Source organism: Schistocerca gregaria, chromosome 6 (assembly GCF_023897955.1).
Source record: "Schistocerca gregaria isolate iqSchGreg1 chromosome 6, iqSchGreg1.2, whole genome shotgun sequence".
Taxonomy (NCBI): Eukaryota; Metazoa; Arthropoda; class Insecta; order Orthoptera; family Acrididae; genus Schistocerca; species Schistocerca gregaria.
Window position 1 is genome coordinate 144512508 of NC_064925.1, and position 15036 is coordinate 144527543.

The window sequence follows — 15036 nt, forward strand, 5'->3', positions numbered from 1 at the left end:
AGTACGAAGCCTGCCGCTGCGAGAAGAATCCTCAATATTGCCGTGCCCGCTTTCATCACGTAACCTGCTTGCCCACCGATTAATTGTACTGCAATCGACAGCAGCATCTCGATAAACCTTTCTCAAGCTCCTGCGGGTGTTTCCCACCGTCTCGTTTTCACAGCACAGGAACTCTATGAGAGCACGTTGCTTCTGACGAACGTCAAGTGTAGCAGCCATGTTGAAGACATGCTGTGACGTCGCTACTCACGGGAACAGGTTTAACTAAATTTGAAAACATGTTGGGAGGATGTATCTACACACTGTAAAACTCTCACACATGCACAATGAAAACTGTATTTTTACAAAAAAATAGTGTGCATTTCTTTTGGAGTGACCGTCGTAATAACAACAGCGGAGACAGAGTGTGATTTTTTTCACATGTTTTATTACAACAAAGACACAGACACAAAAATAACACACACACAGAGAGAGTACATCGTGGAGATAATCTACGGTTGCGTTGTGGAGTGGTGTGAGCAGTGGTTTGTCTGGCGGCGCGTGTGCGCGGCGCTCAGCAGCGCGCGGCCGCGGCCGGCATGTCTCGCAGGCCGGGCCCGCGCCCCCCGGCTCTGTCCTCGCCGCCTCCGTCGCCGGCCCTGTCGCTGGCTCTGCCCCTGGCTCTGACCCCGCAGCGGGCGGTGCTGCCGGCCGCCGGCGCTCGCCTCCCGCAGCACCAGCCCGCCAGCCATCAGAAGGCGCTCGTCGTCACCGAGATGCGTCGCCCGCAGCTGCAACACGCCACGCACCCTCTCGTCACTGCGCCTGCCTGACTAGTTCCTCCGCTCTGAAAAAGACTTGACCCTAGGACGCCTAAGGGGGGTTTCGTTGAACCCACAATTGTTTTAAGTCCCCTGCTATTTCATGAAACGTTAGTGTCAATATACTCTCCTGGAAATTGAAATAAGAACACCGTGAATTCTTTGTCCCAGGAAGGGGAAACTTTATTGACACATTCCTGGGGTCAGATACATCACATGATCACACTGACAGAACCACAGGCACATAGACACAGGCAACAGAGAACGCACAATGTCGGCACTAGTACAGTGTATATCCACCTTTCGCAGCAATGCAGGCTGCTATTCTCCCATGGAGACGATCGTACAGATGCTGGATGTAGTCCAGTGGAACGGCTTGCCATGCCATTTCCACCTGGCGCCTCAGTTGGACCAGCGTTCGTGCTGGACGTGCAGACCGCGTGAGACGACGCTTCATCCAGTCCCAAACATGCTCAATGGGGGACATATCCGGAGATCTTGCTGGCCGGGGTAGTTGACTTACACCTTCTAGAGCACGTTGGGTGGCACGGGATACATGCGGACGTGCATTGTCCTGGTGGAACAGCAAGTTCCCTTGCTGGTATAGGAATGGTAGAACGATGGGTTTGATAACGGTTTGGATGTACCGTGCACTATTCAGTGTCCCCTCGACGATCACCAGAGGTGTACGGCCAGTGTAGGAGATCGCTCCCCACACCATGATGCCGGGTGTTGGCCCTGTGTGCCTCGGTCGTATGCAGTCCTGATTGTGGCGCTCACCTGCACGGCGCCAAACACGCATACGACCATCATTGGCACCAAGGCAGAAGCGACTCTCATCGCTGAAGACGACACGTCTCCATTCGTCCCTCCATTCACGCCTGTCGCGACACCACTGGAGGCGGGCTGCACGATGTTGGGGCGTGAGCGGAAGACGGCCTAACGGTGTGCGGGACCGTAGCCCAGCTTCATGGAGACGGTTGCGAATGGTCCTCGCCGATACCCCAGGAGCAACAGCGTCCCTAATTTGCTGGGAAGTGGCGGTGCGGTCCCCTACGGCACTGCGTAGGATCCTACGGTCTTGGCGTGCATCCGTGCGTCGCTGCGGTCCGGTCCCAGGTCGACGGGCACGTGCACCTTCCGCCGACCACTGGCGACAACATCGATGTACTGTGGAGACCTCGCGCCCCACGTGTTGAGCAATTCGGCGGTACGTCCACCCGGCCTCCCGCATGCCCACTATACGCCCTCGCTCAAAGTCCGTCAACTGCACATACGGTTCATGTCCACGCTGACGCGGCATGCTACCAGTGTTAAAGACTGCGATGGAGCTCCGTATGCCACGGCAAACTGGCTGACACTGACGGCGGCGGTGCACAAATGCAGCGCAGCTAGCGCCATTCGACGGCCAACACCGCGGTTCCTGGTGTGTCCGCTGTGCCGTGCGTGTGATCATTGCTTGTACAGCCCTCTCGCAGTGTCCGGAGCAAGTATGGTGGGTCTGACACACGGGTGTCAATGTGTTCTTTTTTCCATTTCCAGGAGTGTATTTTATAGAAGATCCCTCGTTTCAAAGAAAAAATAAATAAACTCATTATTGGTCCAACAAACCCCCCTTAGTCTTCCATGCTATAGAAAATTTCAATTAGTAGGATTTCGTATTTCTCATCTCTACAACAATGCAAGTTAGTTTCTTGTTGGTTGGTGTTCTTGATATTCACAACAATCGGTTTACATTCACAGGAAGAGATTGTTGATGTCAGGTGTTATTTATCTTGTAAACTTGCGGTGAGTTAGTGCAGTTCCCAACACGTAGGTCTCCAGTACTTTGGTATCCTACACAGCAAAAACGAAACCAAGTAAAAACTTACTGAAGTTTGGCAACAGTGCACCTAGATAAAGGCACTGTTGGAGGAGAGAAGAATAAAACCGAGATAAATGCATATTATAATTCCACTAAAGGTGGAATTGATACCATTGATCAAATGGCGCGTATGTACACCTGAAAGAGGGGATGGCCTCTATCTGTATTTTACTCTCTCATCGACATTTGTGCGATCAATGCAACCACCATATACATCCAGCAACATCCAAGATGGAACGAAAAGGAACACAACAAAGGGAAACTTTATCTTCTGCAAGTTGGGATGGAACTAGTAAAATTGCAGGTAGAAGAAAGAAGTGCCAATGCAAGAGGGTTATCTAACCAAATTGTTCAATTAATGGAGACTATCCTAGGGTTAAGTGGGGTAGGACGTCAAACGAGCCGACTTGGAGCAAGAGAGGCATCACAGGGCATTTAAATTTCCAGTGTCTATACTTTCACAAATAAATTTATAAGACTTTGTCAGCATCACCAGGAAGGATTCAGGATTCACAGCAGTAAACTTATTTAATACCTGTGGGTTCGCCGAAACCCTCCTTAAGCATCCAGGTTAGAAAAAAAGGATTGGGCGTCCTAGGGTTAAGTGGGGTAGGACGTCAAACGAGCCGACTTGGAGCAGGAGAGGCATCACAGGGTATTTCAATTTCCAGTGTCTATACTTTCACAAATAAATTTAGAAGACTTCGTCAGCATCACCAGGAAGGATTCAGGAATCACACGCATAGCAGTGGAAGTTCGAAAACATAACAAATTAATTTCATTGCATTTGAATTTCATCATTTTTTCACTTACTTATGGTTGCCTTTGTTGCTATGGCTACACTTTTCTTCATAAGTTAGAGAGATTCTTTGATCAATTTTGCACAGCATACACACCATACTTACAGGTGTATGAAACCCTAGAATTTATTTAATTTATAAAATTCTTTACATACGAATGGAAAAACCGGTAGACGTCGACCTCGGGGAAGATCAGTTTGGATTCCGTAGAAATATTGGAGCACATGAGGCAATACTGACTCTACGAGTCATCTTAGAAGAAAGATTATGAAAAGGCAAACTTACGTTTCTAGCATTTGTAGACTTAGAGAAAGCTTTGGACGATGTTGATTGGAGTACTCTCTTTCAAATTCTGAAGGTGGCTGGGGTAAAATACAGGGAGCAAAAGGCTATTTACAATTTGTACAGAAACCAGATGGCAGTTATAAGAGTCGAGGGACTTGAAAGGGAAGCAGTGGTTGGGAAGGGAGTGAGACAGGGTTGTAGCCTCTCCTCGATGTTATTCAATCTGTATATTGAGCAAGCAGTAAAGGAAACAAAAGAAAAGTTCGGAGCAGGTATTAAAGTCCATGGAGAAGAAATAAATACGTTGAGGTTCGCCGATGACAGTGTAATTCTGTCAGAGACAGCAAAGGACTTGGAAGAGCAGTTGATCGGAATGTACAGTGTCTTGAAAGGAGGATACAAGATGAACATCAACAAAAGCAAAACGAGGATAATGGAATGTAGTCGAATTAAGTCCGGCGATGCTGAGGGAATTAGATTAGGAAGTGAGACACTTAAATTAGTAAGGGAGTTTTGCTATTTGGAGAGCAAAATAACTGATGATGGTCGAAGTAGAGAGGATATAAAATGCAGACTGGCAATGGCAAGGAAAGCGTTTCTGAAGAAGAGAAATTTGTTAACATCGAGTATAGATTTATGTGTGAGGAAGTCGTTGTATGGAGTGTAGCCAAGTATGGAAGTGAAACATGGACTATAACTAGTTTGGACAAGAAGAGAATAAAAGCTTTTGAAATGTGGTGTTACAGAAGAATGCTGAGGATTAGATGGGTAGATCATATAACTAATGAGGAGGTATTGAATAAGATTGGGGAGAAGAGAAGTTCGTGGCACAACTTGACTAGAAGAAGAGATCGGTTGGTAGGACATGTTGTGATGCATGAAGGGATCACCAGTTTAGTATTGGAGAGCAGCGTGGAGGGTAAAAATCGTAGAGGGAGACCAAGAGATGAATACACTAGACAGATGCAGAAGGATGTAGGTTGCAGTAGGTACTGGGAGATGAAGAAGCTTGCACATGATACAGTAGCATGGAGAGCTGCATCAAACCAGTCTCGGGACTGAAGACCACAACAACAACAACAACAACAAAAACGAATGAGCTGTTATATTTTGAACTTCATGTTCAGAAAAAAACACAAATTTTCTAGTTAATTACCTCAATTTTTACCACAGTTTTTAATAGATGTGGAATATTCTAGAGTTGCGTACACCTGTAAGTATGGTTTGTATGGTTTTCAAACTTCATCGAAGAATCTCTCTTGCTTATGAAGAAAAGTGTACTTATAGCAACAAATGCTGCCATTAGTAAGTGAAAAAATGATGAAATTTCACTTGTAAAGAAAATTATTTCGTTATGTTTTCGAACTTCCACTGCTATGCGTGTGAATTCTGAATCGTTCCTATCATGTTCACAAAGTTTTACTTATTTGTTTGTAAAAGTATAAACAGTGGAAATTAAAATGTCCTGTCGCGCCTCTCCTGCTCCAAGTCGCTCCGTTTGACGTCCTACCCACCTTAAACAGGTAGGGATATCCTGTCTACTGATTCACGCCACTTCCGTTTATCTGCAATGTATCACTGCCTGTTAGTCATTACTTTCAGTAGTACCGCAAATTAAACGCAAAAGTAAGCTGTGGAGTAACGACCTATTGCGCAAAATAGTATTTCTACGAAATAGCATCTGCTTCTATTTAAGGTCGAATTGTCTCGCCAACATCTTGTCGCAACATATTCCAAGTTCCAGTGTTTGAGATATAGCCAGTACAAACCCAATATCAGAAGAAGGGTGGACAAGACATCAGAAGCCCTAGTGGTACAGTGACAAACAGAGAGGTATCAATAGAGAATGTCACAGAAAACCTTGCTCCCGTAACCTGTTGGCATACGAAGGAAATAACGCGGCTCTATCGAGAATCTTAAAAAAATTAAAAATACACACATCAAAAAGAGTTCTGCGTTACCTCGCTTCCGAGAGTCCGGAGCCTGTAGAGAAAATTGTAATAAAGATAAAAATAAACATAATTTCCACCTTTTTATTCACCATGAAAACCACACATACCATGTTGTACCACCATACAGCGAGACTTTCAGAAGTGATGGTCCAGATTGCTGTACACACCGGTACATATAATACCCAGTAGCACGTCCTCTTGCATTAGTGCATGCCTGTATTTGTCGTCGCTTACTATCCACAAGTTCATCAAGCTACTGTTGGTCCAGATTGTCCCACTCCCCAACGGCGATTCGACTTCCATAAACAACCCTTTTCAATCTAACCAAGCATGTTGGATAGACGTCATGTCTGGATAACATGCTGGACACTCTAGTCGTGCGATGTCGTTAATCTGAAGAAAGTCATTAACAAGATGTGCACGATGAGAGCGCAAATTGTCGTCCACGAAGACGAATGCCTCTCCAATATGTTGCCGATATGGTTGCACTATCGATCGGAGGATGGCATTCACGTATCGCAAGGCCGTTTCAGCTCCTTCCATGACCACCAGCGGCGTACGTCGGCCCCACATAATGCCAACCCAAAACCAAAGGGAACCTCCACCTTGCTGCACTCGCTGAACAGTGTGTCTAAGGCGTTCCGCCTGACAAGGTTGACTCCAACACGTCTCCTACGATTGTCTGGTTGAAGGCATATGCGATACTCTTCGGTGAAGAGAACGTGATGCCAATCCTGAACGGTCCATTCGGCATGTTGATGGGCCCATCTGCACCGCGCTGCACGGTGTCGTGGTTGCGAAGATGGATGTCACCATGGACCTCTTGAGTGTAGTCGCATATCAAACAGAGTATTGCGCACAGTTTGAGTCGTAACACGACGTCCTGTGGCTGCAGGAAAAGCATTACTCAGAATGGTGTTCTTGCTGTCACGGTTCCTCCGAGCCAAAATCCGTAAGTAGCGGTCATCCAATGCAGTCGTAGCCCTTGGGCAGCCTGAGCGAAGCATGGTATCTACAGTTCCCTGTCTCTCTGTATCTCCTCCATGTCCGAAAATCATCGCTTTGGTTCACACCGAGACTCCTGGACACTTCCCTTATTGAGAGCCCTTCCTGGGACAAAGCAACAACGCGGGCGCGATCGAACCGCACCATTGACCGTCTAGGCACGGTTGAATTACAGACAACACGAGCCGTGTACGTTCTTCCAGGTGGAATGACTGGAACTGAGTGTCTGTCGGAACCCCTCCGTCTAATAGGCGGTGCACGTGAATTGTTATTTACATCTTTGGGCGGGTTTTAGTGACATCTCTGAACAGTCACAGGAACTATGTCTGTGATACAGTATCCACATTCAACGTCTATCTTCAGGAGTTCTAGGCAACGGGGTGACGCAAAACTTTTTTTCATGTGGAAAAAAAAGAAAAAAAAGAAAAAAACCAACGCTACTAGAAAAGATGGAATAAACTCTGGGCTTATAAAATATGGCGGCATCTTGGTATAATTAAGACTACTCCATTTCCATGAACTCCTGGAACGAACATATAACAAGAGCATAGAGAAGTGCAACTGTCACCCCTCTTTCTAGCACGAAAAAACGAGTACCTTTAGTTACTGTAAAGGGAGAAGATTGATACACAGACTATAACATATATGTTGCAGCAGGTGAAGGCAAATATTGGCAATAGGGCACATGCGGCCGGGTAATGGTTTTTCTGTGACCTGCTAACACAGTCAGAATTTTTATGTACCAATTTATACGTTTTCTGAAATACAAAATTAACTAATGTTTGCAGTCATTTTAAAAGGTGCGGCTCAGCACTAACCTCTGCTTCAATAAAGTGCCACCCAAGCCTACATTAGTGCCAGGCTCTATATTACAACGACTCGCAGGAGACTGTAGGCTATAAGAGAAACACTTGTTCTAGAAGAATTGTTTGTTTAAGAAAGCGAAGTTCCTACACAAGTAGCGTATTCAGTATAAAACAGTCAATAGAGGAAAGACTCGGATTTAATATGGAAATATATATATCTTCCACAGATTACATAAAACCGTTTGACCGTCTAAATGAACAGATACTATGGAGCACACTGGAGAAACGGAGTTATCATAAACACATCATGAAGATTCCGAAAGACATGAGCAGAAGCAGTAAAGTAATGAATAAAACGGATTCAAGATTCTCTTATTAGATACGAGTGAATTAGGATGTCAGACATAGAAGCCCTTTATCACCGATAATGTTTAAAGTGTACATTCACTGTATCTTCAGACAGGAACAAGTAGTACATCCTTGGTTACAGATATCACAATATGAAGCTATAATCTCCTATCTTTTGCAGACGATAAATTCATTGTATTTAAGGTTGAAAATATATTCCAATAACGCCATATACACTCCTGGAAATGGAAAGAAGAACACATTGACACCGGTGTGTCAGACCCACCATACTTGCTCCGGACACTGCGAGAGGGCTGTACAAGCAATGATCACACGCACGGCACAGCGGACACACCAGGAACCGCGGTGTTGGTGAATGGCGCTAGCTGCGCAGCATTTGTGCACCGCCGCCGTCAGTGTCAGCCAGTTTGCCGTGGCATACGGAGCTCCATCGCAGTCTTTAACACTGGTAGCATGCCGCGACAGCGTGGACCTGAACCGTATGTGCAGTTGACGGACTTTGAGCGAGAGCGTATAGTGGGCATGCGGGAGGCCGGGTGGACGTACCGCCGAATTGCTCAACACGTGGGGCGTGAGGTCTCCACAGTACATCGATGTTGTCGCCAGTGGTCGGCGGAAGGTGCACGTGCCCAGCGACGCACGGATGCACGCCAAGACCGTAAGATCCTGCGCAGAGCCGTAGGAGACCGCACCGCCACTTCCCAGCAAATTAGGGACACTGTTGCTCCTGGGGTATCGGCGAGGACCCATTCGCAACCGTCTCCATGAAGCTGGGCTACGGTCCCGCACACCGTTAGGCCATCTTCCGCTCACGCCCCAACATCGTGCAGCCCGCCTCCAGTGGTGTTGCGACAGGCGTGAATGGAGGGACGAATGGAGACGTGTCGTCTTCAGCGATGAGAGTCGCTTCTGCCTTGGTGCCAATGATGGTCGTATGCGTGTTTGGCGCCTTGCAGGTGAGCGCCACAATCATACGACCGAGGCACACAGGGCCAACACCCGGCATCATGGTGTGGGGAGCGATCTCCTACACTGGCCGTACACCTCTGGTGATCGTCGAAGGGACACTGAATAGTGCACGGTACATCCAAACCGTCATCGAACCCATCGTTCTACCATTCCTAGACCGGCAAGGGAACTTGCTGTTCCAACAGGACAATGCACGTCCGCATGTATCCCGTGCCACCCAACGTGCTCTAGAAGGTGTAAGTCAACTACCCTGGCCAGCAAGATCTCTGGATCTGTCCCCCATTGAGCATGTTTGGGACTGGATGAAGCGTCGTCTCACGCGGTCTGCAGGTCCAGCACTAACGCTGGTCCAACTGAGGCGCCAGGTGGAAATGGCATGGCAAGCCGTTCCACAGGACTACATCCAGCATCTCTACGATCGTCTCCTTGGGAGAATAGCAGCCTGCATTGCTGCGAAAGGTGGATATACAGTGTACTAGTGGCGACATTGTGCATGCTCTGTTGCCTGTGTCTATGTGCCTGTGGTTCTGTGAGTGTGATCACGTGATGTATCTGACCCCAGGAATGTGTCAATAAAGTTTCCCCTTCCTGGGACAATGAATTCACGGTGTTCTTATTTCAATTCCCAGGAGTGTATAAGCTGCAACTGCTGGGCCAAGTATACAATACCGAAACCTCAATTAATGAAAGGAAGCTGATGGCACTTAAAGGAATAGGGACAATCACATCGAAAATTGTTATTAATCACAGAATAATTGAACCAATTAACAATTTTAATTCTTTCGGGAAAGAAGTTACAAGCACAGTAGAGATGTAGACACCATTCTTCATCAGTTTCAATACATCTATGGCACTACAAATAGAACCTTAATGGATGATGTTAGAAACGACAAATAAATGTGTATAAAACTAACGACATGAAATCGTGGTCTAGGGATAACGCCTCTGAAGAGTCTTGGTTCTAACCGAACCAAAGCTTAAATTACGAATAAAGGTCATCAGTAATGACGGCCGTAGACTTACGTCCCCTCGTTCTGCCAACAGCCTTGTCAGTGAGAACGTAGGAGTAGAAAGAGGTTTAGGGTACTCTGTTGTACTTAAGATGGGAAGGTACCCCTGAAAGGAGGATGAATCGGTACAACCGCATGAAGATGCAGCGGTTATAACTGAGAAAGTGAAATTATGATCCCTCCACTGGAAAAACATTCCGGACTAGTTCCCCATTCTGATCTCCGGAAGGAGACAGCTAAGGGGGAGGAGACCATGAGGAAAAGATTGAGTAACATTCTACGAGTTGGGGCGTTGAATGTCAAATGTTTAAACGTGGTAGGGAAGCTAGAATATCTAAAAAGGGAAATGCTGAGGCTCAGTCTAGATGTCGTAGTGGTTAGTGAAGTGAAATGGAAAAAAGACTATAGTATAGTATCAAGAAGAGCAGAAAAATGTTCAAATGTGTGTGAAATCTTATGGGCCTTAACTGCTAAGGTCATCAGTCCCTAAGCTTACACACTACTTAACCTAAATTATCCTAACGACAAACACACACACCCATGCCCAGGGAGGACTCGAAGCTCCGCCGGGACCAGCCCCACAGTCCATGACTGCAGCACCCTAGACCGCTCGGCTAATCCCGCGCGGAAAGAAGAGCAGAAAATGATACAATGGGAGTAAGATTCGTTGTAAACAGGGACGTAGGACAGGGAGTGATTTACTGTGAACAGTTCCGTAATAGGGTTTCTCTTGCCAGAATCTTCAGCAAAACCAACATCGACAACAATATTTCATATAAACATGCCTTTGTCGCAAACAGAAGATGAAGAGGTAGAGAAGGTATGTGAGGTCATCGAACGTGTAGTTCAGTATGGAAAGGGGTTCAGTATGGAAAGGGAGACGACAATCTAATAATCATGGTGGAATGGAATATGGTTGTAAGGTAAACAATAAAAGAAAATTTTATGGTGGAATATCGACTTGGCAGTATCACCGAGAGAGCACTGAGAAAGCAGAATGACTTCTGCAATAAATTTCAGATGGTAATGGCGAATACTCTGTTCAAGAATCACAAGAGGAAGAGATATACTTGTAAAAGACCGGAGGCACTGCAAGATTCCATCTGTATTATGTCACGATCAGACAGAGATTCCGGATTCAGATATTGGATTCTAGAGGGTACTCAGGACTAGGTATGGACTCAGACCACAGTTTAGAAATGATGAAGAGTAGATTGAAGTTTAAAATGATGATTCGGGAGAATCAGAGTGGAATGATGTGAGATACTGAAGTACTGGGATACTGAAGTATTGAGGAATGAGACGCAACTGAAGTTCGCTAAGGAAGTGGATACTGCTTCAAGGAATGCCGCAGGAGGCAGGTCAGTTGAAGGGTAGTGGACATCTATAAAAGGGCAATGGTAGGTTCTGGAAAGACAAACATAGGCAAAAAGAAGAAAACTGCGGAGAAACCTTGGCTAAGAGAAGAGGTACTTCAAATGATCGACGAAAGAAGGAAGAACAGAAAACATTCAGGGAATGCAGGATAATAGGAATACGTATCAGTTAGATATGAAATAAACAGTAAGTGTAGGCTTGCTAAGGCAAAATAGCTGCAGGAAAAATGTGAAGATATCGAAAGAGAAATGATCGTTCATAATCAGCATCGAGAGAAGGCAAAACAACAGACGGTGAAATTAAAAGCAAGGGTGATAACGTACAGAGTTCAATACAACAGGGAATATCACTATTAATCTCAGAGGAGAGAGCGGGTAGGGGGAAAGAGTATAGTAAAGACCTCTGTGATGGGAATGACTTGTCAGATGATGTGAGAGAAACAACACATAGGGGACCCAGTAATAGCGTCAGAGTTTAAAGAGCTTTGGAAGATTTGAGATCAGATAAGACAGAAGGAATAGATAAAAAGTCCTCGGAATTTCTGAAGTCATTTGGAGACGTAGCAATTAAACGATTATTCACATTGGTGTGTAGTACGTATGAGACTGGCACCTACCATCAAACATCCATAAAAATATCATCCACACTGTTCAGAAGATAACAGGATATATTACGCATGAGAGTTATAACACTATCATCTTAACAGCTCACGCATCCAAGTCGCTGACAAGCATAATATACAGAAGGCTGGGAAAGTAAAATATGTTTATCTATTAGATGACGATTGGTTTGCGTTAGGAAACGTTAAGTCTCTGGAGAGGCAGTCCTGACTTGCGCTTCATAATGGAAGCAGGACTGAAAAAAATTTAAGACACGTTTATAGGCTTTGAAGTTGGGATAAGCATTGGAAAATGTAACATAATAGGAGATGTTCGAAATACTGGGAAAAATAGGTACAAACAATATGGAAAATCGGGTACTTTACTACATCTATAATAAACACGAGGGAATAATGAGACTGGAAGACCCAGAACTATGAAATCGCGTTGGGAAGGGTGTAAGATAGGGATGTAGTCTTTTGCTGCAACCGTTTAATCTGTACATCGAAGAAACTAAGATAGATATGAAAGAAAGATTCGAGACTACGATTAAGATTCAGAGAGAAAGGACATTCTTGATAAGATTTTCTGACGATAACGCTGTCCTCAGCGAAAGTGAAGAATAATAACAGGACCTGTTTAATGGAATGAACAGATTAATGAGTACAGCATTTTGATAGAGAGTAAACCAACAAAAGATAAGGAATTCTGCTACCTTGGAAGCAAACTGTGTATGATGGACGAAGCAAAGAGGACACAAAAAGCAGACTAGTACAGGCTAAGAGGGCATTCTTGCTCAAGATAAGTCTGCTGGTATTAAAACGTAGGCCTTATAGATTGTACATCTGCAGCACAGCCGCATGGATGGCGGAAAAAGCGGAACAGAAGAGAATCGAACATTTTGAGGTGTCGTGGTACAGATGAATATTGAAATTCAGGTAGGCTGATATGGTATGGAACGAGAAAGTTCTCTGCAAAATTGACGAAGAAAGGAACATATGGAATTTAACTGAGAAGGAGAAGGAGCAGCTTGAATGCACACACATATTTTGAGACATCAGGGAGTAACTCTCATGGTACTAGAAGGAACTGTAGAGCGGAAAACTGTGGACGAAAACAGAGATAGGAACAAATTCAACAAGTAACTGAGGACGTTGGGTGCTAGAGATAGTCTGTGAGGAAGAGATTGGCACCAGAGAGGAATTCGTGACGGGCAGACCTGTCAGAATAAGACTGGTGACTAAAAAAGATAAACAAATGGAAAGAGAATTTGAGCAGAATGTCAGAAGAAAGTCTGGCGAAACAACTGCTGAGACACAGTCCGAGATGAAGAAGCTGCTCTGTCAGGCCCAAGGTGAGATCAAGGATCAACAATAACCTTTAAAGACGGAACAGGAATTTAAGCTAATCAAAAAATGGTTCAAATGGCTCTGAGTACTATGGGACTTAACATCTGTGGTCATCAGTCCCCTAGAACTTAGAACTACTTAAACCTAACTAACCTAAGGACAGCACACAACACCCAGCCATCATGAGGCAGAGAAAATCCCTGACCCCGCCGGGAATCGAAACCGGGAACCCGGGCGTGGGAAGCGAGAACGCTACCGCACGACCACGAGATGCGGGCAAGCTAATCGCTGTAAGTGATGATGATGAGTTGTGACTCCTTAAAATAAACAACGTAATGCAAGTAACTGTGAGCTCAGAAGCGTTATTCGATTCATAAATGCTCAGAAGTTAAAACCTCTACAATTTTACTATCAAATAAAAGGGTTAATACAACAATGAATGAAATAAATGTGGAAATGTGATATAAATATTGTTCAAACAGATAATTTGAAAAATCACTTAGAGGAAGTAAGTGCCCAAGGCACCTTTTCACAAAGTTCAAGGGTTTCGAGGCTGGTTACGTCTTTCTCGGATGTGACACCATGGTAAAGAAAGCTGTGAACAACTGGCTTGTCGCACCGCGTGACCTTATTAGTTGTAATATCCCCTTGTCCCGTCCGTCACGCATTATTTTACTTCATCTACAACTTAGTCCACAATTTTGAATCTGAGTTCACCATCAATTTCATTTCTGCTCCTTTTTGATTGTTTAATCTTTCTCAGGTTTAATGTCAATAAATGTTCTCTTCTCAGCCGAACGCTAATGACGTTTAACAGGTCCTGCAAATTTTCCTAGCTTTCACACAGGAAAGCTGAAACGGTCGTGTCTCAACACCTTTCATGTAATTTTTATCTGGAATACTTTATTTACATGCAGTCAAATAGATTTCTCTTCTGCTGTCTGTTTTATGTAAATCATAGCTGGGGGACGGTTAATCATCCAGTAGGGAACCATCGTTTGTTGATTTTATTTTTCCTGTGTTTCACATCAGCAACCTGTTTTATCTCTTGTCCGTATTCCTCACCATGGGTACCTGCTGCAATGTGTGAACGAGTGAGAGGAATAAGGTGAGGAATGGTGAGGAATAAGGACAACAGATAAAACAGGTTGCTGATGTGAAATTTTCGTTTGTAATTGGAAATCAGGGTAGTCTTCTCCTTTTATTTTGTTCAGGCTGAATAATTTTCCACTGGAGAATGCGACTGGCCAAATAAAAACCAATCCAACAGTCCGTGGAAATTTCCACTGATTTCTCTGTTCAAAATCTGTTCGGTAAACGTCAGCGAAAGAGGTGAACAACCTTCTTGGAGGCTTCTTTATCCCTCATTCGACTGCGTAAGCTGCAGCTGCCTCCTGAGCATTTTGCAGATGGGCCAGCTTACATCCTCACTCTGTCAGGATGCGCCAATCTCACAGGAGCTAAAGCAAATTTGTAAAAAAGCTGGATATTAGCTCTCATGTAGCGTCAGTATATTGAGTAAGAAGTGCTCAAACAAACTAATACATGCCATGTGAGACCACTGTCAAAGGCATTCTCTCCAGGAGAAATAATTACTGAAGGTTTTAAATCATACATTTGAAATGTAGAAGGCCAATTTGCATGCCTCTCTTATTAATTTTGGTTTCGATTTAGTAATTCAGAGAATGAGAACGTTTGGGGCTGCAATAGAAAAGCTTTTAATAAAAATTTTGTACCATAATGATTGGTAGTGTAGTTCCCTATGTAATTTCTTTATTATACGGAAGGAATCACTTATTTTTGAGTGCTTTTGCATATGAGGAAGACCTAACGTTTTGGAGCCGAGAAGGG

The 15036-nt window shown here is 44.6% G+C and overlaps 1 protein-coding gene across 1 annotated transcript in view; it reads right to left on the reverse strand.

The window, feature by feature from the left end:
* Positions 1–407: 407 nt before the first annotated feature.
* The window catches only part of LOC126278471 (G-protein coupled receptor 54-like), a 1326787-nt gene continuing 1312158 nt past the window's right edge, over positions 408–15036 (reverse strand). The window contains exon 8 of the mRNA XM_049978614.1: positions 408–770. Coding sequence (XP_049834571.1) covers positions 731–770 — 40 coding nt within the window. The 3' untranslated portion in view covers positions 408–730. The remainder of the gene's footprint in view (positions 771–15036) is intronic.